This window comes from Lonchura striata, chromosome 27 (genome assembly GCF_046129695.1).
Source record: "Lonchura striata isolate bLonStr1 chromosome 27, bLonStr1.mat, whole genome shotgun sequence".
NCBI lineage: Eukaryota > Metazoa > Chordata > Aves > Passeriformes > Estrildidae > Lonchura > Lonchura striata.
The window spans coordinates 5533258-5552438 of record NC_134629.1 but is presented as its reverse complement, the minus strand read 5'-3'; the positions used below and the strand labels follow the sequence as shown (position 1 = coordinate 5552438).

The following is a 19181-nucleotide window of genomic DNA, read 5'->3' as shown; positions in this document are numbered from 1 at the left end:
TCCGGGGTGTGATCCCCACCGGGGACACCCGGTGTCAGAGCAGTGACCCCCGGACCCCCGGGGTACCGACAGCCCCTCCGGGGTGCGATTCCCCCCGGGAACACCCGGTGTCACGGCACCGACCCCCGGGCCGCTCTCCCCCGCCCCGCCGCCCCTCGGGCCGGGCCCGGCGCTGCCCGGAGACCCCCGGCGATGCGGCCGCCCCGGGGCCGCCCCCGCCGCCGCCGCCGCCGCCCGGGGCTCGGTGGGCGGCGCATCCCCGCCGCTCCTTCCCCGCCCCGCCGCCGCCCGAGCGGAGCCGCCGCGGCCGGACCCGATGCCGGCAGCTGGGCGCTGAGGGCGGCCCCGACATGGGGGTTCTCAGCATCACGGACCAGGTACGGCCGAGCCCCGCTCCCGCTCCCGCTCCCGCCTTGCCCGGGCGGCGCCGCCACGGCAGCCCGGGGATGTGCGGCCTAGCGCGGCTCCCGCCGGGCCCGGCCCGCCGCCGCCGCAGGCCCCGGGCCGCCGCCCCGCTCCGCCGGGCCCCGCCGCCGCTCCGGCACCGCCGCTCCGGCACCGCCGCGGCCCGGGACGGCGCGGGAGGGCCCGGGAGGGAGCGGGAGGGAGCGGGAGGGAGCGGGAGGGAACGGGAGAGAACGGGAGAGAGCGGGAGAGAACGGGAGGGAACGGGAGAGAACGGGAGGGAACGGGAGGGAACGGGAGAGAACGGGAGGGAACGGGAGGGAACGGGAGAGAACGGGAGGGAGCGGGAGGGAGCGGGAGAGAACGGGAGAGCCCCGGGAGGGAACGGGAGGGAACGGGAGAGCCCCGGGAGGGAACGGGAGAGCCCCGGGGATGGAACGGGAGAGAACGGGAGGGAACGGGAGAGAACGGGAGAGCCCCGGGGATGGAACGGGAGAGCCCCGGGAGGGAACAGGAGGGAACGGGAGAGCCCCGGGGAGGGAGCGGGAGAGAACGGAAGAGCCCCGGGGATGGAACGGGAGAGAACGGGAGGAAACGGGAGAGCCCCGGGGAGGGAATGGGAGAGCCCCGGGAGGGAACGGGAGAGAACGGGAGGAAACGGGAGAGCCCCGGGGATGGAACGGGAGAGCCCCGGGGATAGAACGGGAGGGAACGGGAGAGAACGGGAGAGCCCCGGGGATGGAACGGGAGAGCCCCGGGGATGGAACGGGAGAGCCCCGGGGATGGAACGGGAGGGAACGGGAGAGCCCCGGGGAAGGAATGGGAGAGCCCCGGGAGGGAACGGGAGAGCCCCGGGGATAGAACGGGAGGGAACGGGAGAGCCCCGGGGATGGGACCCCCGGGAGGGAACGGGAGAGCCCCGGGGATGGGACCCCCGGGAGGGAACGGGAGAGCCCCGGGGATGGGACCCCCGGGAGGGAACGGGAGAGCCCCGGGGATGGGACCCCCGGGAGGGAACGGGAGAGCCCCGGGGATGGGACCCCCGGGAGGGAACGGGAGAGCCCCGGGGATGGGACCCCCGGGAGGGAACGGGAGGGCCCCGGGGATGGGATCCCCGGCCCAGGGATGTGAAGCATCACAGGGGGATCCTGCTCCATGAGACCCCCCGGCCTGGGGACCGCAGAGCTTCGAGAGGAGATCCCGGTCCTGGGACCCCCTGGCCCGGGAACGGCAGAGCCCCGGGATGGGACCCCTGGATCAGGAACAGCAGAGCCCCCGGGATGGGACCCCTGGATCAGGAACAGCAGAGCCCCGGGATGGGATCCCTGGATCATAACGGCAGAGCCCCCGGGATGGGATCCCTGGATCAGGAAGGGCAGAGCCCCGGGATGGGATCCCTGGATCAGGAAGGGCAGAGCCCCCGGGATGGGATCCCTGGATCAGGAACGGCAGAGCCCCGGGTTGGGATCCCTGGATCAGGAAGGGCAGAGCCCCCGGGATGGGACCCCTGGATCAGGAAGGGCAGAGCCCCCGGGATGGGATCCCTGGATCAGGAACGGCAGAGCCCCGGGATGGGATCCCTGGATCAGGAACGGCAGAGCCCCCGGGGTTGGGATCCCTGGATCAGGAACGGCAGAGCCCCGGGATGGGATCCCTGGATCAGGAGCGGCAGAGCCCCGGGGATGGGATCCCTGGATCAGGAACGGCAGAGCCCCGGGTTGGGATCCCTGGATCAGGAACGGCAGAGCCCCGGGATGGGATCCCTGGATCAGGAACGGCAGAGCCCCGGGTTGGGATCCCTGGATCAGGAAGGGCAGAGCCCCCGGGATGGGATCCCTGGATCAGGAACGGCAGAGCCCCGGGTTGGGATCCCTGGATCAGGAAGGGCAGAGCCCCCGGGATGGGACCCCTGGATCAGGAAGGGCAGAGCCCCCGGGATGGGATCCCTGGATCAGGAACGGCAGAGCCCCGGGATGGGATCCCTGGATCAGGAACGGCAGAGCCCCCGGGGTTGGGATCCCTGGATCAGGAACGGCAGAGCCCCGGGATGGGATCCCTGGATCAGGAACGGCAGAGCCCCCGGGGTTGGGATCCCTGGATCAGGAACGGCAGAGCCCCGGGATGGGATCCCTGGATCAGGAACGGCAGAGCCCCGGGGTTGGGACCCCTGGATCAGGAAGGGCAGAGCCCCGGGGTTGGGATCCCTGGATCAGGAAGGGCAGAGCCCTGGGATGGGATCCCTGGATCAGGAAGGGCAGAGCCCTGGGATGGGATCCCTGGATCAGAAATGGCGGAGCCCTGGGATGGGACCCCTGGATCAGGAACGGCAGAGCCCCCGGGATGGGATCCTTGGATCAGGAAGGGCAGAGCCCCGGGGTTGGGATCCCTGGATCAGGAAGGGCAGAGCCCCGGGGTTGGGATCCCTGGATCAGGAAGGGCAGAGCCCCCGGGATGGGATCCCTGGATCAGGAAGGGCAGAGCCCCCGGGATGGGATCCCTGGATCAGGAAGGGCAGAGCCCCGGGGTTGGGATCCCTGGATCAGGAAGGGCAGAGCCCTGGGATGGGATCCCTGGATCAGGAAGGGCAGAGCCCTGGGATGGGATCCCTGGATCAGGAACGGCAGAGCCCCGGGATGGGATCCCTGGATCAGGAACGGCAGAGCCCCGGGATGGGATCCCTGGATCAGGAGCGGCAGAGCCCCCGGGATGGGATCCCTGGATCAGGAAGGGCAGAGCCCCCGGGATGGGATCCCTGGATCAGGAAGGGCAGAGCCGCCAGGGTTGGGACCCCTGGATCAGGAATGGTGGAGCCCCGGGATGGGATCCCTGGATCAGGAACGGCAGAGCCCCCGGGATGGGATCCCTGGATCAGGAAGGGCAGAGCCGCCAGGGTTGGGACCCCTGGATCAGGAACGGCAGAGCCCAGGGTTGGGATCCCTGGATCAGGAACGGCAGAGCCCTGGGATGGGATCCCTGGATCAGGAAGGGCAGAGCCCTGGGATGGGATCCCTGGATCAGGAACGGGAGATCCCTGGGAATGGGAGAACTCCAGGAATGGGAGCCGTGGATCAGGAACAGGAGAGCCGTGGGGTTGGGATCCCTGGATGGGGGAGAACCCCAGGAACAGCAGAACCCCAGGAATGGGACCCCTGGATGAGGAACAGGAGAATCCTGGGAATGGGAGAACCCCGGGAATGGGATGGAAGAATTGCAGGAATGGGACACTGGGATGAGGAACAGGTGATTCCAGGAATGGCAGAATCCTGGGAATGGCAGAAGCCCAAGATTGGCAGAACCCTGGGAATAGGAGAATCCCAGAATTGGGATCCCTCAGGCCTGGAATGAGGGAATCCAGGGAATGGGACACCGGGATTGCGAGCAGGAGATCCCAGGGTTGAGACACCTGGGTCAGGAGCAGGAGAATCCTGGGAATGGCAAAACCCTGGGAATGGGAGAACCCTGGGCCTGGAACGGGAAACTCCTGGGAATGGGACACCGGGATCAGGAAGAGGAGATTCCAGGAATGGCAGAACCCCAGGAATGGGAAAACCTCGGGAATGGGAGAACCCCGGGAATGGAAGAACCCTGGGAGTGGGACGAGAGAATCCCAGGAACAGGAAACCAGGATGAGGATCAGGAGATTCCAGGAATGGCAGAACCCCGGGAATGGGATGGGAGAATCTCGGAGAGGGACACCAGGATGAGGATCAGGAGATTCCAGGAATGGCAGAACCCCGGGAATGGCAGAATCCCAGGAAAAGGAGAACCCCGGGATTGGGATCTCCTGGATCAGGGGGTTCAGAGCATCGGGGGGGACCCGGCCCCGCGGCGCTTCCCGCTGCCTCCCCAGCAGCTCCGGGGTTTTGGGGGTGCCCCTGGGGGCCTCGGGGAGGTTTTGGGGTGCAGGATTTCCCCGAGGAGTTTTGGGGGTGCTCTTGGTGTGTCGGTCATCCCCGTCAGGTTTTGGGGACATGTTTGGGGTGCAGAGCGTCCCTGTCGAGTTTCAGGGACAAATGTGGGGTTCAGAGTGTCCCCATCAGGTTTTGGGGACAAATGTGGGTTTGGAGTGTCCCCATCAGGTTTTGGGGACACTCTTGGGATGCAGAATGTCCCTGTCATGTTTTAGGGAGTGTTCCCATCAGGTTTTCAGTTATTTCAGGGACAAATATGGGGTTCAGAGTGTCCCCATCAGGTTTTGGGGACAAATGTGAGGTTCAGAGTGTCCCCATCAGGTTTTGGGGACAAATGTGGGGTTCAGAGTGTCCCCATCAGGTTTTAGGGACACTCTTGGGGTTCAGAGTGTCCCCATCAGGTTTTGGGAACCCCCTGCGTGGCTCTGCTGTCCCCAGAGCCGTGACCCCGAGGACTCGGAGCCCCTTTTACCCACAGATTCCCCCAAAATCTCCTTTATCCCCCAGATTTTGGGGTCGGGAGCTGCCAGAGCCCCCCGACCCCAACCCCACACCAAGCCCAGGGAAGAATTTGGGAGCCCTGGGAGGAGCTGAGGATGAGGGGGATGAAAAAAGTGGGAATTTGGGTGGGAGGGGATGAAGGAAGGGAGAGATCTGTGGGATCAGGCCCTGATTTAAACAATTCCATTTTTTGGGATACCCCAACCATTCCTCTCTCCCACCCAGAGGCTTTTGGGGCACCATTGGTGTTTTCCAGCCTTTCCCAAAATATTTTTTTTTTTGTTAAAAAACCCTTTTTTAAAAAAAATAACAAGTGATGCTGAGGCTGCTGCATTCCAGGGGGATGAAGCAGCCTTGCCCTGCCCCAGGATGTGTTCCCGGGGCTGGAAATGCCCTTTAAATTTGGGATGAGGCAGGGCTGGGAAGGGATCACTGCCAGACAGAGCTCGGAGAGGCCAAAAAAAGCAAAATCTGCTCATTTTGAGCTTTAAATTTGCCTTGGGGGGGGGGTCGCAACACCCAAATCTCTCCATCCCAAAAAGCCTCAGCGGGGCCGGGTGGGGTGAAGCAGAAATTTGGGGGTGCTGAGCGCCCCAAGAGCAGCTCAGCCCATTTTTTTTGGCAGAAAAATGGAATTTTTAGGTGTGGGGACAGGAAAGGGGGTGAGGGGTGGTTGTCCCAGAGGGGTTTGGGGCTGTGGCCAAATTTTGGGTGGCAGGAGCTGGAGCCTCAGGAGCTGAGCTCCGGTCACAGGGAGCAGCAGAAAACGTTCCCAGGCATCATCCTGGGAAAAAACTGTAGGAAGATGAGAAAAAAGAATAAAAACCAATATTTAGCTGACTTTGTTACAGCTGGTGTTGAGAAAATGTGTTTAGCAGAGAGCAGTTTGTTAATTAATTGATAGGAATAGTGTTTTAATTAATAGAGCTCAGTGCCGCTGGGGTGACGGAGGTGCTGCCGCGGGCTGGGGGTGTGCGGGTGTGGGGCTGCAGCTGTGTCCCCTGTCAGTGTCACCTGTGTCCCCTGTCAGTGTCACTGTCACCTCTTTGTGTCTCCTGTCACTGTCACCTCTTTGTGTCTCCTGTCAGCGTCACCTGTGTCCCCTGTCACTGTCACTGTCACCTCTTTGTGTCTCCTGTCACTGTCACCTCGCTGTGTCCCCTGTCAGTGTCACCTGTGTCCCCTGTCACTGTCACTGTCACCTCTTTGTGTCCCCTGTCAGTGTCACCTGTGTCCCCTGTCAGTGTCACTGTCACCTCTTTGTGTCTCCTGTCACTGTCACCTTGCTGTGTCCCCTGTCAGTGTCACTGTCACCTCACTGTGTCCCCTGTCACTGTCACCTCTCCTTGTGTCCCCTGTCAGTGTCACCACTTGTTCCAGCTGTGTCCCCTGTCACTGTCACCTCTTTGTGTCCTTGTCACTGTCACACCTTGTTGTGTCCCTGTCACTCCTCGTTCTACCTGTGTCCCCTGTCACTGTCATCCCCTGTTCCAGCTGTGTCCCCTGTCACTGTCACCCCTCGTTCCAGCTGTGTCCCCTGTCACTGTCACACCTTGTGTCCCTGTCACCTCTCGTTCCAGCTGTGTCCCCTGTCGCTGTCACCCCTCCGTGTGTTCCCTGTCCCCAGCTGTGTCCCTGTCACCTCTGCTGTCCCCTGCAGCCCCCTCTGGTCCAAGCCATCTTCAACCGGGATGTGGAGGAGGTTCGGTCGCTGCTCAATCAGAAGGAGAACATCAACGTGCTGGTGAGGGCCCTGCTGCACTGCTGCACTGCTGCACTGCTGCTGCTGCTGCACTGCTGCTGCTGCTCTGCTGCTGCACTGCTGCTGCTGCTCTGCTGCACTGCTGCTGCTGCTGCACTGCTGCTGCACTGCTGCTGCTGCTCTGCTGCTGCACTGATGCTGCTGCTGCACTGCTGCTGCACTGCTGCTGCTGCTGCACTGCTGCTGCACTGCTGCTGCACTGCTGCTGCTGCTGGCTCCTTCCTGGCCTCCCTCAGGGCTCCCCAAATCCCTCCCATCCCATCCCATCCCCATCCCCATCTCCATTTCCATCCCATCCCCAACCCCGTTTCCATCCCCATTTCCAACCCATCCCATCCTCTCCCATCCCCATCCCCATTTCTGTTTCCATCCCCATCCCATCCCATTTCCATCCACATCCCATTTCAATCCCCATCCCCATTTCCATCCCATCCCAATGTCCATCCCCATTCCCATCCCCATCCCCATTCCCATCCCCATTTCCATCCCATCCCCATTTCCATCCCATCCCAATGTCCATCCCCATTCCCATCCCCATTCCCATTCCCATCCCCATTTCCATCCCATCCCCATTTCCATCCCAATTTCCACCCCATTTCCATCCCCATTTCCATCCCATCCCATCCTCTCCCATCCTCATCCTCATTTCCATCCCCATTTCTATTTCCATCCCCATCCCATCCCCATCCCATCCCCAGCCCCTCTCCCATCCCAATCCCCATCCCTTTTTCCATCTCCATCCCTCTCTTGGTGCTTCCAGAATTGTTTTTATCCCTCACCTGGTGCTCTCCAGAATCTTTCCCAACTTCATTCCTCTCCCAGGGCTCCCTAAATCCCTCCCATCCCCATCCCTTGCCTGCTGCTCCCCAAATCCTCCCCATCCTTATTCCCAGTCTTTCCCAGCCCCATCCCAGTCTCTCCCATCCTTTTCCATCCCTCTCCCATCCTTTCCCAGCCTTTCCAGCCCCATCCCAGCCTCTCCCAACCTTCTCCCAGCTCCATCCCATCCTGCCCCAGTCCATCCCAGTCTCTCCCAGCCCCTTCCTATCCTCTCCCAACCCTCTCCCAGTCTCTCCCAGTCTCCCCCAGTCTCTCCCAGTCTCTCCCAGTCTCTCCCAACCCCATCCCAGTCCATCCCAGTCTCTCCCAACCCTCTCCCAGCCTCTCCCAGTCTCTCCCAGTCTGCTCCAGTCTCTCCCAGTCTCTCCCAGTCTCTCCCAACCCCATCCCAGCCCCATCCCAGCCCCATCCCAGTCTCTCCCAGTCTCTCCCAACCCCATCCCAGCCCCATCCCATCCTGCCCCAGTCCATCCCAGTCTCTCCCAGCCCCATCCCAGTCTCTCCCAGCCCCATCCCATCCTGCCCCAGTCCATCCCAGTCTCTCCCAGCCCCATCCCAGTCTCTCCCAGCCCCATCCCATCCTGCCCCAGTCCATCCCAGTCTCTCCCAGCCCCATCCCAGTCTCTCCCAGCCCCATCCCATCCTGCCCCAGTCCATCCCAGTCTCTCCCAGCCCCATCCCATCCTGCCCCAGTCCATCCCAGTCTCTCCCAGCCCCATCCCAGTCTCTCCCAGCCCCATCCCATCCTGCCCCAGTCCATCCCAGTCTCTCCCAGCCCCATCCCAGCCTCTCCCAGTCCATCCCAGTCCACCCCAGTCCACCCCAGCCCTCCAAGCTCAGGGCTGTGCTCTCCCCTGCAGGACCAGGAACGCCGGACGCCGCTCCACGCTGCTGCCTACATCGGAGACGTTGCAATCCTCGAGCTGCTCATCCTGTCAGGTGAGAGCCGGGGGCCCCCAAAATCCGGGGTGCAGCAGGACGGGCTCTGCTCCCCTCCTGAGCACCCCGAGCTTGTGGGGAGCACTCGGCAACGCTGCCACAATCCCCAAAAAATTCCACATCTTGGAACTGAGATGGCCGAGGCGGAGACAGAGCCAGGAGGGGATGTGGGGGGCTCAGGAGGAGGAGGGGGATGCTCAGCCACTTGATCCCAGAGAAAATCCCCTAAAACCTTTGGAAAATCCCCTAAAATCTGTGAAAATGCCCCTAAAGTCTGTGGGGGGCTCAGGAGGAGGAGGGGGATGCTCAGCCACTTGATCCCAGAGAAAATCCCCTAAAACCTGTGGAAAATCCCCTAAAATCTGTGAAAATGCCCCTAAAGTCTGTGGGGGGCTCAGGAGGAGGAGGGGGATGCTCAGCCACTTGATCCCAGAGAAAATCCCCTAAAATCTGTGGAAAATCCCCTAAAATCTGTGAAAATGCCCCTAAAGTCTGTGGGGTGCTGCAGGAGGAGGAGGGGGATGCTCAGCCACTTGATCCCAGAGAAAATCCCCTAAAATCTGTGGAAAATCCCCTAAAATCTGTGGGGTGCTCAGGAGGGATGCTCAGCCACTTGATCCCAGAGAAAATTCCTGAAAATCTGCGGGATGCTCAGAAGGACAAGGGGGATGTTCTGCCACTTGATCCCAGAAAAAAATCCTGAAAATCTGTGGGATGCTGGAGGTGGGGATGCTCAGACACTTGATCCCAGAGAAATCCCCTAAAATCTGTGGAAAATCCCCAAAAATCCGTGGGCTGCTGCAGGAGGAGGAGAGGGATGCTCAGCTACTTGATCCCAGAGAAAATCCCCTAAAATCTGGAAAATCCCCTAAAATCTGTGGGGTGCTCAGGAGTTCAAGGAGGATGCTCAGCTACTTGATCCCAGATAAAATCCCCCAAAACCTGTGGAAAATCCCCTAAAATCTGTGGGATGCTCAGGAGGACAAGGGGGATGTTCTGCCACTTGATCCCAGAGAAAATCTCTTAAAACCTGTGGAAAATCCCCTAAAATCTGTGAAAATGCCCCTAAAATCTGTGGGGTGCTGCAGGAGGAGGAGGGGGATGCTCAGACACTTGATCCCAGAGAAAATCCCCTAAAATTTGTGGAAAATCCCTAAAATCTGTTGAAAATCCCCTAAAACCTGTGGGGTGCAGGGATCCCCTGTTGGTTTTTGGGGATGTACTATTGAATGTAAAATGTATAATGTAAATATAGTGTATTGTACTGTAATAGTATAGTATAATAGTAGCATACAGGATATATTATAGTATGTTTTATAGTATATAGATACTATAAATTAATATATGGTATGAATATACCTATAGGTATATTGATGTGCTATTTAATGTAAAATATAATATACTATATAAATATAGCATATTATACAATATTACTATGGTATAAGATCAGTATATAGAATATATTATATAGTATCTTTATAGTATATATACACTATAAATATACTATATAAATATGCATATATATGTATATTAATATACTATTTAATGTAAAATGTAATATACTATATAGATAGAGTATATTCTATATTAGTGTGGTATAATAGTAGTATATAGCATATGTTATAGTATATAGTATATATTAGAGTATATTATATAATATATACTATATAAATATACATATACATATATATGCATAAATATACTGTTTAGTGTAAATTTTACTATATAAATATGGTATATTATTCTATAATAGTATAGTATAATAGTAGTATATATTATATATTATAGTATGTAGTATATGTTATATAGTATACATACTATTAATATAACATACTATATAAATATACATATGCATATATATACACATATATTAATATACTATTTAATGTAAAATATAATATATACTAGATAAGATACTATTAATATAGTATGCTAATAGTAAATTATTACTATTTTGGTATTTTACATACTTACTATGTAAAATAGTGCTTTACTATTTTACATCCTTTTACTATTTTGCATACTTACTTCGTATTTATTTAATTAATTAACAAACTCATGGCTCTGCTGAGTCCCAGCCACAGCCGGATCTGATTGGTCATTAAACAAGTTCCACCCAACTCTAATTAAGCATAATCACTTCAGGTGAAGCACATTCCACATGGGGGGAAAGCAAAGGGGCTGAGGTGAAGATTGGTTTTGTCTTCTCTGCGTGCTGCTCCAGGAAATCCTGAGGGAAAAGGGTGTCAGAATTATGTACAGGAAATCCTGAGAGAAAATGGTGTCAGAATTGGAAATCCTGAGAGAAAATTATGTCAGAATTAGAAATCCTGAGACAGAATGATGTCAGAATTGGAAATCCCGAGAGAAAATGGTGTCAGAATTGGAAATCCCGAGAGAAAATGGTGTCAGAATTGGAAATCCCGAGAGAAAATGATGTCAGAATTGGAAATCCTGAGAGAAAATGATGTCAGAATTGGAAATTCTGAGAGAAAATGATGTCAGAATTATCTGCAGGAAATCCTGAGAGAAAATGATGTCAGAATTGGAAATTCTGAGAGAAAATGATGTCAGAATTATCTGCAGGAAATCCTGAGGGAAAATGGTGTCAGATTTTTCTCTGGGAAATGCTGAGAGACAGAATGATGTCAGAACTGGAAATCCTGAGAGACAGAGTGATGTCAGATTCATCTCCAGGAAATCCTGAGATACAAAATTATGTCAGATTTATCTCCAGGGAATCCTGACACACAGAATGATGTCAGAATAGGAAATCCTGACACACAGAATGATGTCAGAATTGGAAATCCTGACACACAGAATGATGTCAGAATTATTGCCAGGGAATCCTGACACACAGATGCTGTCAGAATTGGAAATCCTGAGAGACAGAATGATGTCAGAATTGGAAATCCTGAGATACAAAATGATGTCAGGTTTATCTCCAGGGAATCCTGACACACAGATGCTGCCAGAATTGGAAATCCTGACACACAGAATGATGTCAGGTTTATCTCCAGGGAATCCTGACACACAGGTGCTGCCAGAATTGGAAATCCTGACACACAGAATGATGTCAGAATTGGAAATCCTGAGATACAAAATGATGTCAGGTTTATCTCCAGGGAATCCTGACACACAGGTGCTGCCAGAATTTGAAATCCTGACACACAGATGCTGTCAGAATTGGAAATCCTGAGATACAAAATGATGTCAGGTTTATCTCCAGGGAATCCTGACACACAGAATGATGTCAGAATTGGAAATCCTGACACACAGAATGCTGTCAGAATTGGGAATCCTGACACACAGAATGATGTCAGAATTGGAAATCCTGAGATACAAAATGATGTCAGGTTTATCTCCAGGGAATCCTGACACACAGATGCTGCCAGAATTGGAAATCCTGACACACAGGTGCTGCCAGAATTTGAAATCCTGACACACAGAATGATGTCAGAATTGGAAATCCTGAGATACAAAATGATGTCAGGTTTATCTCCAGGGAATCCTGACACACAGGTGCTGCCAGAATTGGAAATCCTGACACACAGGTGCTGCCAGCTTTATCTGCAGGCTGTGCCTGTCTCTGTGTCCCCACAGGTGCTAATGTGAACGCCAAGGACACGCTGTGGCTGACGCCGCTGCACCGCGCCGCGGCCTCTCGCCACGAGGTTGGTGCTCCAGGGGGAGGAAATCCCGTGGGAACGGGGCTGCCGGGGGGGAAAATGGGAATTCTCCTCCCCTTTCCTTCTTTTGGGGTTTGGGGAATGCGAAAAGTTCTGGGGAGAGCTGGAAAACATCCTCCTTGGTTGCCTTCGCTCCATCGCCCAGGGATTTCCTGGGAGTTTGGGGGTTGGGTACCCCTGCTGCTGATTTTTTGGGAATTTGGGGGTTTGGGGGTTTGGACACCCCTGGTGATTTTCTTAGGGATTTGGGGTTTTGGGCACTCCCACTGCTTCTCTGGGGGTTTGGGGGTTTGGGTATCCCTGCTGCTGATTTTCTGGGAATTTGGGGGTTTGGACATCCTGTTGCTTCTCTGGGAATTTGGGGGTTTGGGCACCCCCAGTGATTTTCTGGGAGTTTGGGGGTTTGAACACCCCGTTGCTTCTCTGGGAATTTGGGGGTTTGGGGGTTTGGACATCCCAATGCTTTTCTGGGAGTTTGGGGGTTTGGGCACCCTGTTGCTTCTCTGGGGGTTTGGACATCCCCATTTTTCCACCTGGGAAGTTCTGGCCTGGCAAATTCCCCAGAGGAACTTTCCCAAAACGCTTTCCCTGCTCTGTGGGGTGGCTGGGTTGGTTTTTTTGGGGCCCTGGCGGTGAAGATCCCTGGGGTTGGGATCCCTGGATGGCAGAGGGAGGGGAAAGCCTCCCCTGAAGCCAAAGCCTGGGCAGGAGCAGGGGGAAATAAATGTCAAATGAGGGTCAGTGGGTTGGGTTTGTCATCCCCCGGGGTCACCGGGAACGTTTGCTCCCGGTTCCTCACACGGTTCCTCATGCGGTTCCTCACCCGGTTCCTCATGTGGCTCCGGGGTTCTCCTTCCCCCAGCCAGGATTCCTGGCTGGGATGGGGTGGGATGAGCCCACCTGGCTCAGGTCCCACCTGCAAACGGAGCTGGAGCAGCCCAGGTGAGGGTGGGGGATTCGCAGAGTTCCGGGAGGTTTGAGCTCGGGAAAGATCTGCCAAGTCCAAGCTGGGACCGATCCCTGCCAGGGACACCTCAGGGATGGGCACCCCAAACCTCCCTGGGCAGCTCCAGAGCCTGAGCAGCTTTTCCAGGAGGAAATTCCTCCTGATGTCCACCCTGAACTTCTCCTGGAGGAATCTGGGGCTGTTCCTCGGAGCAGATCCTGACCCCGCTGTCCCATCAGGGAGTTGTGGGGTGGAAATTCCCCTCTGAGCCTCCTTTTCTCCAGGCAGCTCCAAAGCCTGAGAAGCTTTTCCAGGAGGAAATTCCTCCTCATGTCCACCCTGAACCTCTCCTGGAGGAATTTGGGGCTGTTCCTTCTCCTCCTGCTGTTCCTCGGAGCAGATCCTGACCCCACTGTCCCACCAGGGAGTTGTGGGGTGGAAATTCCCCTCTGAGCCTCCTTCCCTCCAGGCTGAGCCCTTCCCCAGCTCCCTCAGGGTCTCTCCAGACCCTTCTCCTGCTGCTCCAGCCCTTCCCCAGCTCTGGCCACGCTCCAGCCCCTCGATGTCCCTGTGGCCGGGGGGGGCCCAGCAGTGCCAGCACAGGGGGACAATCCCTGTGCCCACGGCTGGGACAGCCCAGGTGCCATCCTGGCCACACCAGTCCAACCCCAGGACCTTTCCCAGTGGGAACATCCCTTCTCGGAGAGAAACCTCCACCCGTGGCTTGACACGGACACAAGGAGCTCCTTGGGGGGAATCCCACAGCTCTGGTGTGGGAAGCTCGGCCTTATTTTGGGTTGTCATGTGGTGGTGAAATTCCTCCTTCAACCCGTGCTTCTAAAGAAAAATTCTGCAGGCTTTAGTTGTTGGGTCTCAAGGCAGTTTATTGTTGGTTATCTAAAAGATTTTCTTAGGCTGTGGCTGTTTGATCAGCGGCCTGGACAGAGGCACACACACACCCTGACATCCTCTCTGTCTGCTGTCTTCTCCTCTCCCCCTGCCCAGGGCTGCTGCTAGCTTTTATATGATATATTACGTATTACATGTTTATAGTTTTCCCCCAATACCTACTACCTATATTACAAAGCGCTTTTCTACTCTAAACCAATCTGTGAGTGCCAACATCACCAAGAACATGGAGGTAAGGAAAAAGGAGGAAGAACAGGATCAGCCCACTTTCCTCCATCTTAGAACTTTTGACCTCCATGTATAAAGTAAAACCCCCCTGTACAAGTGTTAAAACCCCCCTGTACAATACTAAAAAATTTCCTCTCTGTTTTGTAACTACTTTTCCTATCCTATCTAACCCTTTGTGACTGCTTGTTCCACCTCCAAAGTTGGCAACTCATTTCGTGGCTCAAACTCAAAATCACAGCTGTTTCCAGCTGCCTGCCAGGGTCTAAAATGCTTCTGAGCAAGGCCTGGAACCTCCAAAAATGTCTGAGGGACATTCTGAGTTCCCACACTCTGGGATCAGCAGAATCGGGGTGTGGGGGTCGTGCCCCAGCCTTTCTGACTCTGGCCCCCCACAGAAAGCCCTCCACGTGCTCCTGAAGCACCAGGCCGACGTCAACGCCCGCGACAAGCACTGGCAGACGCCGCTGCACGTGGCCGCGGCCAACCGGGCCACCAAGTGCGTGGAGGCGCTGGTGCCGCTGCTCAGCACCGTCAACGTGGCCGACCGCACCGGGCGCACGGCGCTGCACCACGCCGTGCACAGCGGCCACCTCGAGGTGCCCGGGCACGGCACGGGGCGGGCGGGGACGGGGTGGGCAGGGATGGGGCAGGTGGGGACATTGGGATGGGCAGAGACCTTGGGGTGGGCAGGGACAGGGACGGGGCAAGGTGGGCAGGGACAGGGCAGGTGGGGACATTGGGGTGGGCAGGGACAGGGACGGGGCAAGGTGGGCAGGGACGGGGCAAGGTGGGGACACCGGGGTGGGCAGGGACAGGGACGGGGCAAGGTGGGCAGGGATGGGGCAGGGTGGGGACACCGGGGTGGGCAGGGACAGGGGCAGGGATGGGGCAAGGTGGGCAGGGACAGGGCAGGTGGGGACGTTGGGGTGGGCAGGGACCTTGGGGTGGGCAGGGACAGGGACAGGGACGGGGCAAGGTGGGCAGGGACAGGGCAGGTGGGGACGTTGGGGTGGGCAGGGACCTTGGGGTGGGCAGGGACAGGGACGGGGCAGGGTGGGGATATTGGGGTGGGCAGAGGGACCTTGGGGTGGGCAGGGACAGGGTAAGGTGGGCAGGGGCAGGGACAGGGCGAGGTGGGGACATTGGGGTGGGCAGCAGGGACAAGGGTGGGCAGAAACATCAGGATGGGCAGGGACAGGGATGGGCACCAGGGACATTTGGGCTGGCAGGGGTGGGCAGCAGGGACAAGGGTGGGCAGGGGTGGGGTGGACAGGGACATCGGGGTGGGGATGGGGATCGGGGTGGGCAGGGACAGGGGTTGGGGTTGGTGCAACACAACAAGGGGTGGGCAAGGATGAGGTGGGCAAGGACAGGGTTGGACAGGGACATTGGGGTGGCAGGGACATCAGGGTGGGCAGGGACATTGGGGTGGACAGGGACATTGGGGTGGACAGGGACATCGGGGTGGGCAGGGGTGGGGTGGACAGGGACATTGGGGAGGTAGGGATATCGGGGTGGCAGGGACATTGGGGTGGCAGGGACATTGGGGTGGGCAGGGACATTGGGGTGGCAGGGACATTGGGGTGGGCAGGGACATTGGGGTGGCAGGGACATTGGGGTGGCAGGGACATTGGGGTGGCAGGGACATTGGGGTGGGCAGGGACATCGGGGTGGCAGGGACATTGGGGTGGCAGGGACATTGGGGTGGGCAGGGACATCGGGGTGGCAGGGACATTGGGGTGGCAGGGACATTGGGGTTGGCACGGACGGGTTGGACAGGGCCGTCGGGGTGGGCAGGGCCATCGTGGTGATGCCATCTCCACCCCTCACAGATGGTGAACCTGCTGCTCAACAAAGGTGCCAGCCCCAGCACGTGTGACAAGAAGGACCGGCAGCCCCTGCACTGGGCAGCCTTCCTGGGTGGGTGCTCCCTGCTGGTTTCACCTCCTGCTCTCCCTCTCTCCTGCTCTCCCATCCTTTCCCTCCACCTCTTCCACTCCTCCTCCCCATCTCTCCCTTTTCTCCACCTCTTGCATCTCTTTTTGCTGTTTCCCCCACATTCCTTCCCTCCATCTCCCTCATTTCCTCTGTCCATCTCTCCCATCCCTCCCTTCCATCTCTACAGTTCCTCCTTTCCACCTCTCCATTCCTTCTCTCCCTTTATTCCCCATCCCACAAGGATTCCCCTCCCTGTGTTTCCTGTCTGTCCCATGTCCCCCATCTCTCCCCATTTGTCCCCATCTCTCCGTTGTCCTTCATCTCTCCTGTGTTCCCATCTCCCCAATGTCACCAGTGTCCCCATCTCTCCCCGTTTTTCCCCCATCTCTCCCCAGTGTCCCTGGTGTCTCCATCTCCCCATTTCCCCCATCTCTCCCCCTGTTTTTCCCCATCTCTCCCCATTTCCCCATCTCTCCCCATTTCCCCATCTCTCCCCGTTTTCCCCATCTCTCCCCATTTCCCCATCTCTCCCCATTTCCCCCATCTCTCCCCATTTCCCCATCTCTCCCCATTTCCCCCACCTCTCCCCATTTTCCCCATCTCCCCATTTCCCCCATCTCTCCCCATTTCCCCATCTCTCCCCATTTCCCCCATCTCTCCCCATTTCCCCATCTCTCCCCATTTCCCCCACCTCTCCCCATTTTCCCCATCTCCCCATTTCCCCATCTCTCCCCATTTCCCCATCTCTCCCCATTTTCCCCATCTCCCCGTTTTCCCCCATCTCTCCCTTTGTTTTTCCCCATCTCTCCCCATTTCCCCATCTCTCCCCACATCCCCGGTGTCCCTGGCGCGGCGGTGCCATCGCGGTGTCCCCGCAGGTCACCTGGAGGTGCTGAAGCTGCTGGTGGCGCGCGGGGCCGATGTCACCTGCAAGGACAGGAGGGGTTACACGCTGCTGCACACGGCGGCCGCCGGCGGCCAGATCGACGTGGTGCGGCACCTGCTCAGGCTGGGCGTGGAGGTGAGACCCCGAGAGGTGGCACAGAGCTGCAGAGTGCTGGCACGAGCTTCAGGGGCTGGCAGAAACCTTGGTGCTTCCCGCGATCCCGAATCCCAAATCCTTTGGACAACTTCTCTTCTGAAGGTCTAAATTCCATCACCCTGACCGAAACCTTGGTGCTTCTCACAACCCCAAATCCCAAATCCTTTGGACTTCATCGTTTCTGCAGATCGAAATTCCATCACCCTGACAGAAACCTTGGTGCTTCCCACAATCCCAAATCCCTTGGACAAATTCACTTCTGCAGATCTAAATTCCACCCCCCTGAACAGTGACAGAAACCTTGGTGGTTCTCAGAATCCCAAATCCCAAATCCTTTGGATGACTTCACTTCTGCAGATCTAAATTCCATCACCCTGAGCAGTGACAAAAACCTTGGTGCTTCCCACAATCCCAAATCCCTTGGACGACTTCACTTCTGAAGGTCTAAATTCCATCACCCTGAAAGAAACCTTGGTGCTTCCCACAATCCCAAATCCTTTGGACAACTTCACTTCTGCAGATCTAACATCACCCTGACAGAAACTTTGGTGGTTCCCACAATCCCAAATCCCAAATCCTTTGGATTTCATTGCTTCTGCAGATCTAAATTCCATCACCCTGACAGAAACCTTGGTGCTTCCCACAATCCCAAATCCCAAATCCTTTGGACTTAATCACTTCTGCAGATCTAAATTCTGTCACCCTGAGCAGGGTGACGGTGATCCCTGGGATCCTGTCACCATCCCGGGATCCTGTCACCATCCCAGGGATGGTGACAGAAGGGGTGGTGACAGGATCCAGGGATGGTGACAGGATCCCAGGGCAGTGACAGAAGCTTTGGCTTCTCTTCATCCACCTTTCCCCATCCGGAACCCACGAATCCCATGGACCCCATGAATCCAATGGGTCCCGCAGACCCCACAAATCCTATGGATCCCAGTGACCCCACAGACCCCACAGATCCCATGTCCACCACAGGCCCAGTGGACCCCCCAAGACCAAATGGATCCCATGGATCCCACAGATCTCATGGATACCACAGAGCCAATGAATCCCATGGATCCCACAGACCCCACAGATCCCACGGACCCCACGGACCCCACAGCCCCCACAGCTCCCACAGATCCCATGGATCCCACAGATCCCACATCCTCCATGGACCCCACAGATCCCACAGCCCCCCACAGCCCCCATGGATCCCACGGACCCCACAGATCCCAGAGCCCCCATGGGCCCCACAGACCCCACAGATCCCATGGATCCCACAGATCCCACATCCTCCATGGACCCCACAGACCCCACAGCCCCCATGGATCCCATGGATCCCACAGATCCCACATCCTCCATGGACCCCACAGACCCCACAGCCCCCATGGATCCCATGGATCCCACAGATCCCACATCCTCCATGGACCCCACAGATCCCACAGCCCCCCACAGCCCCCATGGATCCCACGGACCCCACAGATCCCACATCCTCCATGGACCCCACAGATCCCACAGCCCCCATGGATCCCCACAGATCCCACAGACCCCATGGATCCCCACAGGTCCCACAGACCCCACAGATCCCACATCCTCCATGGACCCCACAGCCCCCCAGCCCCACAGCCCGTGTGTCCCGCAGATCGACGAGCCCAACTCCTTCGGGAACACGGCGCTGCACATCGCCTGCTACATGGGCCAGGACGCGGTGGCCAACGAGCTGGTCAACGTGGGGGCCAACGTCAACCAGCCCAACGAGAAGGGCTTCACCCCCCTGCACTTCGCCGCCGTCTCCACCAACGGCGCCCTGTGCCTGGAGATCCTCGTCAACAACGGCGCCGACGTCAACTTCCAGGTCAGTGACGGGCTTTGGGGGCAGGGGATTGGGGTTTGGGGTGTAGGGATTGGGGTTTGGGGTGTAGGGATTGGGATTTGGGGTTGGGGGATTGGGGTTTGGGGCAGGGGATTGGGGTTTGGGGCAGGGGGATTGGGGTTTGGGGTGTAGGGATTGGGGTTTGGGGTGTAGGGATTGGGATTTGGGGTTGGGGGATTGGGGTTTGGGGCAGGGGATTGGGGTTTGGGGCAG

The 19181-nt window shown here is 57.2% G+C and overlaps 1 protein-coding gene across 1 annotated transcript in view; it reads left to right on the top strand.

The window, feature by feature from the left end:
• Positions 1-324: 324 nt before the first annotated feature.
• ANKRD52 (ankyrin repeat domain 52) overlaps positions 325-19181 on the top strand; it is a 59840-nt gene continuing 40983 nt past the window's right edge. Inside the window, exons 1-8 of the mRNA XM_077788635.1 lie at positions 325-377; positions 6478-6561; positions 8280-8358; positions 11962-12032; positions 14526-14726; positions 15963-16050; positions 16947-17089; positions 18738-18950. Coding sequence (XP_077644761.1) covers positions 351-377; positions 6478-6561; positions 8280-8358; positions 11962-12032; positions 14526-14726; positions 15963-16050; positions 16947-17089; positions 18738-18950 — 906 coding nt within the window. The 5' untranslated portion in view covers positions 325-350. The remainder of the gene's footprint in view (positions 378-6477; positions 6562-8279; positions 8359-11961; positions 12033-14525; positions 14727-15962; positions 16051-16946; positions 17090-18737; positions 18951-19181) is intronic.